Source organism: Oryza glaberrima, chromosome 8 (genome assembly GCF_000147395.1).
Source record: "Oryza glaberrima chromosome 8, OglaRS2, whole genome shotgun sequence".
Classification (NCBI taxonomy): domain Eukaryota; kingdom Viridiplantae; phylum Streptophyta; class Magnoliopsida; order Poales; family Poaceae; genus Oryza; species Oryza glaberrima.
Window position 1 is genome coordinate 18,188,144 of NC_068333.1, and position 8,763 is coordinate 18,196,906.

Below are 8,763 nucleotides of genomic sequence, written 5' to 3' on the forward strand. Positions count from 1 at the left end.
TGCCGCTTTGCCATCAGTCTCAAAGTTGAAGTAGGTATGACATGCCCCCGGACCGGCAATTCAAAGCACCTGTTCATCTAACCATATGATGTTTCAGTACCACAGTTCATAGGGTAGTTAAAGTGACCTTTCTTCTCCTGATATGACAGACACTAATAGTAGTAAGCCTCTTCAGGATACTTAGGCCATTCACAATGTGCCTCCGTGGCGTTCAGCCTCAGCTTGAGAAACAGCATATTCTATACCACGTCGATCACGTTCGGAACCTTATGAGGAACGCGTAGCAAATTTTGGTCACCCGTTCTTCCCACTAAAAGCCTGAAAATGCTGGCGCAATGACAGGGAAGAGGGGAGAGAGTGTGAAAACTGCCCGCTCCGCTGGCGCCGTCGCCATCCTTCTCGCCGCGCCGCCGAGCTTGTCGCCGTCCTCTCCGCACCGCCGAGCTCATCGCTGTCTGCGCCGCCGAGCTCATCGTCCTCCTCTCCGTCGCTCTTCCTCGTCCTCGGAGAAAGGAGCGCCGGAGAGGGGAGAGGAGCGCCAGACACCACCGCTCTACCGCCGCTCCGGTCGCCGCCTCGCTTTGTTCGGCCGGTGGAGAAGGGATAGAGCAGAGAGAGAGGAGAGGAAAAGTGAGGGTTGGAACATGTAGCTAACAATGTTCCTAAGTGTTCTTGAGCTGAGTTGTATATTTGCAATGCATTGCTAATGCCCTTACGATGCAGTCACCAAAGAAAGAATTAATGTATATAATAATATAGTAACCTCAATTTGCAGAGTTGCAGTGTCCTTTACAAGGTAGGAGTAGCATCGTAATACAGGCCAGATAGCTTCAAAAGAATCAATCTTTCTGACAGATTTTTCATGTTAACTATGTGGGTCATAATGTACATGGATCAGGCCTCTCCTTGTCTGTGGCGGGACACTGCAAATTACCATGCTTGGTGTCCATGGGGGAGAGGTTATCCTTCCTATCTACTATTGACTGACTACAACCTGATACAAGTTGGGTACAAAATGAATCGACGACTAACCTCGTGATAGGGACACAGAAAAAATGGGTTATGAATCTTTACTTGAAAACTATTGTGGTGGCGATGCTTCTGAATTCTGATCGCTGGTGGTTACATTGAAAAAAATCATCAAGGTTAGCTGCTGCCTGTCAAGAGGACCACTGGTCGGGGACGGTGAGGAAGTACTTTGACATGGCTTTCCTGAACCTCTTCTTGTACTGCATCGGAGATATGACGGTCGGGGACTCGTTCTTGGGGCCTCCCAGGATGCCTGAAGCTTTCACCCAGGTCTCGAGCTGCTTGTCCCAGGTGTACTGGCGCAAGTAGTCAATAATGCCAATGACAAGCTCTTTCTTCTCCTCGTCGATTCCAACAAGTAGTGAGTAATCCATGACATCCGCTGTCTGCAAAGTATTTCAAATGATTAACAGTCATTTTCAGTAATATAAAATGCACCAATTCATGAAGTTGTGCAGTTTTACAAGAAATAAGTATTTTGTGCAATCCCTTGTCTGAAATAAGAATATATATATGAGATGAATTATCAAGATTAATTTCCATAACAACATACCGCAAGAAAAGAAGTGTCATTCCAAACGGCTCTTTCCAATCTTCGTTTTGCCTTGCTCCCTAAAAATATTGGCTTTGTATGCAATGCCTCTAGGAGGTTTGAATCCAAGAGGACTTTACTCTCACTGGATGTATAGCGTGAGCGCAATGAACCCTTTAGATCATAGACTCTAGATATCTTCCTTTCAAAGAAAAGATTCTCCATCACCATGAGGTCCATCTTTACTTCCCTACCACCTTTTAAGCCCTTGATATTAACCTGAACTCAAGAAAAGGCAGCAGAAGTTAGAACCAGGGGAATACTCTATACACTTCATTCATCATCAGATAAATCATGCAACAGGAGAAGAAAACAAACCTGATATACTCCTACGATTTTGGCCAGGCAAGTTGGACTACCTGAAGTCAGGGATTCCATCAAATATCTGAAGTACTGAGGAGCAAACTCTACAAACGATTCAAGCTCTGTCCTGGTGACTTGTTTGATTATGAATCTCTCATCAAGAGTCTTTGCAAAGTAAACATTGCTTTTTCCACCTTGCGCATTCCATCTCTTGCAGCGGCTAAGTGAACGGATGAAATCAATATCCTTTGGGCAGCATTTCTTCCTAAGTGCGGCAAAATGCTTTGCGAAATAACAAGTAACGGAAAACTTTGCTTTATCTTCAGAAAGTGGCGATTCATCATCAAAAGAAAACTTAAAGTGAGTTCCCTTAGAATCCAAATGGTCTTCTTGTGAGAGCAAGGTCCCGTCAAGTCCATGGCTGCTGTCAATGGCATTTGGTAGGTGTAAGAAACTCAAACTTGAATTCAGTTTGCGTGTGACTTGCTGCACATATTCTTGTGAAGTCATTGCATAGGACACGATACTGGTAGGCTCATCATCATAGACTGCAATGACAGCATCATCTTCATACCCAATCTGAGGCAACAGCAGCCGTGCCCCATCATCGATCATATGTGAAGCAGATGAGATATATGTAAGTGTACGGGTAAGAACAACATTTAATTTCTCTACTGCACCAGGAGACCTTTGAGAACAAGCCCTCCGTATGTTTGGCATTGGATCTTTCAGGATACTAGTAAAATCCCCAAAATATTCAGCAGATCTGAATGACGACAGATGCAATGAAGTAGGAGCCAATCCATTGCGTTCTCGCTGGTGTATAGCAAATTTAGAATCAAATGAATGAATTCTGACAGGGGTTACAGAATTCCCATAGCTTGGATTGTCTGGGAAATTAAACGATCCATACTCATCAATTTTGGTAAAACCTTGTAGAAGGTCATCTTGTATCTCACTAGATCCAGTCCATGCCAAATCAATCTTATCTGAAAAAATAGATGCAAGTGAGGGTAACCTTTCAACAGGTTCCTTACCCATTGTAGCTGTAGTAACTGGCTGCTCTGTCTCTCCATTGAATCTGCGGAAAACCTTGTCCAGATCTTCTGCATCATCCACAGGATGAGTTACAAGATCAATCTGTGAATTTGTCTCACCCATCCTGTATTCCGTATCATTCAAGCAGCCTTCTCTAGATAGCAAGGATTTTCTTGGACTTCCTGAAGATTGCGACAAATTTGTGGATTTTCCTATTTTTGTATCCCCCACAAGCAGGTCAGCTTTCCACTCTTTCAGTCTGACATCTAAGAAAATATCAGGATTTGAAACATGACTGTCTTTTTTAAGGAGTGAATCTATGTAACAAAGCCTTCGATCCCAAATGTAAGCATCAAGGAGAAGACCGCGTCTCAAGCGGTTGAGCTCAAGAACATCAATAGAGACCTGCACAGAATGATTGCTATCTGTAATAACTGGCAACAGCAGGATCTGCAAAACAAACAAAGAAAGAGACAGGGGGTCAATATTAAGATAACATAACCTTTTGTTTAACCTGAACGCATACAACCAGGAAAATCTCGTTGCACTACCTCATATCCATTTCTTTCCATTTTAAGCAAATCTTTCATCTCTATGATCTGCCTTTGAACACCTGCTTTCACCGGCTCATCCTCTGATGTAACACTCTTTTCATTATGATGAAGAAAATCATATACCTCTGAATGTAAGGTCTCCATTTTGCTATATATCTGCAAAAGCCAAAAGTCAAGTATATGAGTATCATATTATTAGTAAGTTCACAGCAAAACTATATGATGCAGTCTATGAACATGGTCATCATAACTTAGAAAAATTGCATACCTCAACTGCCATCCTTCTCATCCAATCTTGTCGACTGCGGCAATTGAAATCCAGTACTGAGGGGGGTAGGTTAACTGAGAGAATATCAACAGGAGAATATCGGAAGAAAGCAACCATGTTTCCGTACCTGGATATTTAGCAGATAAATTGAAATCACATTGAAGGATTGAGCAATGTTAATTGGTGAAGGATACAGCAGATACATACCCATAGAAACGAAGGCAGTCTCTCTGGAGAGAATGTCCACAACTTGCAACTCGGTTAGCAGTAGCATGGTTTGAAAAGCTTAGCTCCAAGAACTTCCCAAACGACAGACCCCAAGCTGCATCTGACATAATTACCCTCCGTGTGGCAGGTGGTACACCATCCTTAGGTTCGCACTTGAGGCATCTATGCCACATCCATATCCTACCATCACGTTCACCTGGTAACTTTTGAGACAGAAGCCGCCGAACACTAATTGTTAAACTCCCATGCTGATGAGTATAGCACCTGATATGTGATTCTGATGACTCTTTGCATGACGGGCAGCAATATGCCTTTGCATGAAAAAAAACATTTCCAAAAATTATGATAATGATAAGAAGGCCATATGATAATGCACATACGGATTGTACAGGAAATACCTGATCAAATAAGTCTTCCCTGAGGTACCTCCCAAGTGGCTTATCAAAGCTACCATAAAACTTGATGCGGAAGAGCTGAGAACGCTCGCATAGCATGCTTTTGGGGATACAAGTGCTTGAAAGGGAAACTAAGATGCTCTGATGGTTGTCAGTAGCAGGAAAATATTCACCAGAAAGCTCATTCGGGCCATCTGCATCTCCCATCAAATAATCATCATGTGGTTTGGGACCATAGTGGTCTACCTCTTGAAATTTCTTTCCTGAAACCATGCCTTGACGGTCATCATTTATGGGAAGTTGTGTCGAGTCATTCAAATACTGATATTGCATCACCATATCTGAAGTTCTAATGTCATGATCCAATGAACATGGAAATATTTTATGACCTTTGCATGATTCAGTTGCATGGAATGAATCATGATCATGACAATTCATATGTTCAACAGGAATTTTAGATTCCCTATGCTCAGAGATGACCCCCTCTCCTTCCTCATTCAACGATAATGAGCCAGGTGATATAGAATTTTCCTTAAACATACCATTGACTCTAGTAGCTTCTGAATGTTTGCCTTGTACAGGTTTAAGTCCATGAGGAATACCAACACCAGCAGATCCAGCAAAATAGTTACTTGGGTCACTTCGAATATCATTTACCACTACCATTGGCCTTGAAGGAACCTTGGGAAGAGTCGCACCTTCATCAGCAAAGAATGATGTTTCAAGAGAGAGGTGATAAGCTGCAAACACAGCAAGTTGCACAACACGCTTAATTTTCTTTAGTTCCTCTCGACATGATCCTCTCAGTAGAACCTGCAGAAGTTGAGGTACATTGATCAGAAATATATAGTCCTTTGAAAAGAATGCAATGGTGATGGTGAATCTGACACCCTCCCCCTACAATGTGTACAAGCTGATTTTACAATTGATTCCTAGTTCCCGTTGTAACAGAATTGTGATTATGTTTCAGTGTATTCAATGGAAAAATCATTTCTTTTGAACAGGAATGATTCATTTTTATTCGTGGCAAAAAACGGGCATTTAACTAGTGTAAAAGGTAAAATGAGATATTCAATTGAAAACTAATTACAGAACCAGTGCTACTACTGCGTATGATTGAATATACAAGCAAGGAGTTATCAATTTATGTTAGTGAAATGAATCTAAATGGAATATTTAGGGAACAGAAATAGATTATTACCGTGCAACCTAAACGCCTCGGACAGCCTTCAAAGAACATCAGGGTCTTCATTGACCTCCTGTTTGTCTGTTTTCCTGATGAGAATTCTGAAACTTTATGCACCTTGAACAATTCACATTGACCTAGTCTTGCTGAAGCAATATTGTCAATTGACGAGGCAATTTGTGCTCCTGAGCATCTTGATATCCTATCCAAAAGCGGTCTCTTAACATTCAGAACTAAAGAAATATCTTTTGCCAAGAGTTCCTGGGCATAAGATGAGACACTTTTCTCAACTAGCAGCACATTTGGTCGCCGAGACTCAATCTTTGCAACAATTGCCCTCAGGTGCTCCTTTTCCTGCACCAATGGTATTTCATTCAGCAAAACAAGAAACAACAAATATATGCAACACAACCATGAAGAAAACACAAACCTGTTCAAGTATAGTATCAATGGATGCTAGTTTGTTCGTGACCTTCTGATACTCAAGTGCTCCCCCTAAAATGAGCAATTTTGCATTCACATGCTCAGAGACCATGCGTTTGTGTTTTACATTCTTAGAGCAAACCACTCCTCTAACAAGATTGCTGCATAAAAGGAACACCCATCAGTTTCATATGATGGAAAGTACAAACATGTAAAAACCAGTCAAACAACAAAGCTAAGAACATACCTATCACTTGGATCCCCTGATGCTAAACATTTAACTTTCACATAATCAGTAGGATCCATGCTGCCACCTTTCTTGGTATCTGGTCTCACATAGCCAGCAGCTAGCCAAGCTAGGGAGGATACTATTTCAAGCCAGCTTTTGGATCCATTGTCATTTTCCAGATCAATACATTCTCCCTTAAGCAATTGAGCCACAAGAGCCCGGAAATGCCCAAGTACAGCATTCCTCAGACCCTCTTTGTGAGCTATGTCTGTGATTGTGTCAACACCAACTATTTTGTTAGTATTAAAGTTACCAAGAGCAAGAAGCTTGCCCGAGTCCCCAGCCTCATCATCCTCGTAGTCGAATCCAAATAATCTCGCTTCAACATCGTCACCCTCATCTTCTGGTGATGGCGGGAGCCAGACATTGGCATCGAAATCAGCAGGATAACGGGTCATGTCACCTCCACTCCTGTCTGCGATGCCACCGTTCAGCCTGGTATCGCAACCAAGAGAATCCAGGCTGAGGCGCTCGTTCCTCTTGGACGTTGGCGAGGCGTCGTTGTGCCCCACCATCCAAGTCGGGCTCTCCAGAGGGCTTGGTGTCAAGGACCTGGCGACCCCGTTAGGAGTACTGACGCTAAGAGAGTCTGTATCTGAAAAGTCATGTAAGTAGTCATTCCCTGGGGTGAAAAACTGTACCCCGGGCTCATCGTCGTCCTCTCCATCGCCTCGCCTGCATCCACAAAAACAAGTACCACAACAAATTCAGCACAATAGTATTTGCGAATCGATTACAAAGCAGCGCCGGATTAACACCAACAAGCATACATGAACATCCATGAGTGCTACCTGCATATGTTGCATAATCCACTACACCTAAACTAGTCAATAATAGGTGGTATCACCATTCACCAACACCATCGAAAAGGTTAGATGCCATGTAAGTGATTACTTAATTACTTAATAATAATAATAATACCAAGCAATCTCTACCTCGCTTTTCCCCTTTTCCTCCATAGCAAGCCAAGGAAGAAGAAGAAGAAAAAAAAGGAAGTCGTGGTAGCGTAAGGAGGGCATGAGAAGGCGATGGAAATGGAGGGAGTACCTGACAGCGTGGCAGCGGAGCAGCTGCGGCGAGGAGATCTGGCGGCGCAGGGCGATGGCGCGCCTGCCGCCCCCGGGCCTCGCGGGGAGCGGCGGCGTCGTGTCCGCGGCGCCGCTGCGCGATCTCGTCGGGGTCGCAGGCGACGGCGGGCCGCTCGTCCGCAGGGCCACCTCCTCGCCTTCGGCGGCGGCGGCGGGGGGCGTGGGGCCGGCGATGAGGGATCTGAACTTCTGCACCGCCCCCAGCACCGAGAACTCCACCACTCCCATCACCACCACCAAAATATAAAAAAAAAAAACAAAAAACTCTAGAAGAACCACGCCTTGGCTCGCGTCCGCCGAGGCTAAAATCCCTCACCGGCGACGACGACGAAGGCGGCGGCGGGTATATGTACAGGGTTCGGTTTGGTTAGTCAGTGGCGAGGCATTAGGGGGTCAGCCAATGCCGGACTGGTCGGGGGGCATAGGTCAGGTTGCCCGTCGCTGCGGCGGTGCCGGGTTACGCGCGCGCGGAGGCGGACGAGGAGGCGGCGGCGATGGTGCGGCGGGGGGTGTCGTCGGAGAGCATCGCCGGAGAGAGAGAGGGAGGTGGGGGTGCAAACGCAAAGCGATGGCGGAAGGAAATGAGGGGAAAGGGAGGGAGGGAAGAGGAGGGGGGGGGGGTGGGGGGGGGGGGTTTAATTGCGGGGATGAAGGACGGCGACGGCAATTCTTAAGGCCTCTTGCGTCACACTAAAACACACAAAATGTGGCGGTATTTATTGCTCATACATACTCCCTCCGTGTAAAAAAAAAAAAAAAAAAAGACAAACCTTTTATGTTTTCGTATCCAACTTTAACTGTCTGTCTTATATAAATTTTTTTTATAATTCATATTTTTATTGTTGTTAGATGATAAAACATAATTAATACTTTGTACGTGACTTGTCTTTTTAAATTTTTTTTATAATTTTTTTAAATAAAATAGACGGTCAAACGTTAGGTACGGAAACCAGTGTTTGTTTTTTGGGCGGAGGGAGTACTTTACAAACAGCTCGTACATGTACAGTGATACCCGCGAATACTTTGTTTAACCCATTCACTCTTAGTTTTTTACTAAATGACGTCGTTCATTTTTTCTATATAGGTTTAACTATTTATTTTACTAAAAAGTTTATATATTTATTATTTATTTTAATGTGGTTTAATTTGTTATGAGATGTTCTTTCAGCATAATTTAATTTTTTACATAAGAATTTTTAATAAGATAAATGGTCAAATATTTGTTGAAAAGTCAACAATGTTATCTACTGAAAAGGGAGGTAGTACTCGCATATCCACAAATATGTTCTCAAACACACGCTCTAGAATCTGGTGAACATTAAAAGCACCCTCTTCCCTCCTTTCCCCTTATTTCGTTCCGCCATTAAGGG

General features: G+C 43.6%; 1 protein-coding gene across 1 annotated transcript; it reads right to left on the reverse strand.

Annotated features, from left to right (window-relative positions):
* Positions 1 to 746: 746 nt before the first annotated feature.
* LOC127781711 (putative 1-phosphatidylinositol-3-phosphate 5-kinase FAB1C) lies at positions 747 to 7,995 on the reverse strand. Its single transcript, XM_052308721.1, has 11 exons — positions 7,353 to 7,995; positions 6,264 to 6,980; positions 6,024 to 6,177; positions 5,609 to 5,947; positions 4,411 to 5,220; positions 3,992 to 4,323; positions 3,785 to 3,911; positions 3,514 to 3,672; positions 1,940 to 3,412; positions 1,583 to 1,840; positions 747 to 1,415 (listed from the first exon to the last, which is right to left on the reverse strand). The coding sequence occupies exons 1-11, from the start codon at positions 7,619 to 7,621 to the stop codon at positions 1,161 to 1,163; spliced, it is 4,893 nt and encodes a 1,630-aa protein (XP_052164681.1). The 5' UTR covers positions 7,622 to 7,995; the 3' UTR covers positions 747 to 1,160.
* Positions 7,996 to 8,763: the final 768 nt, after the last annotated feature.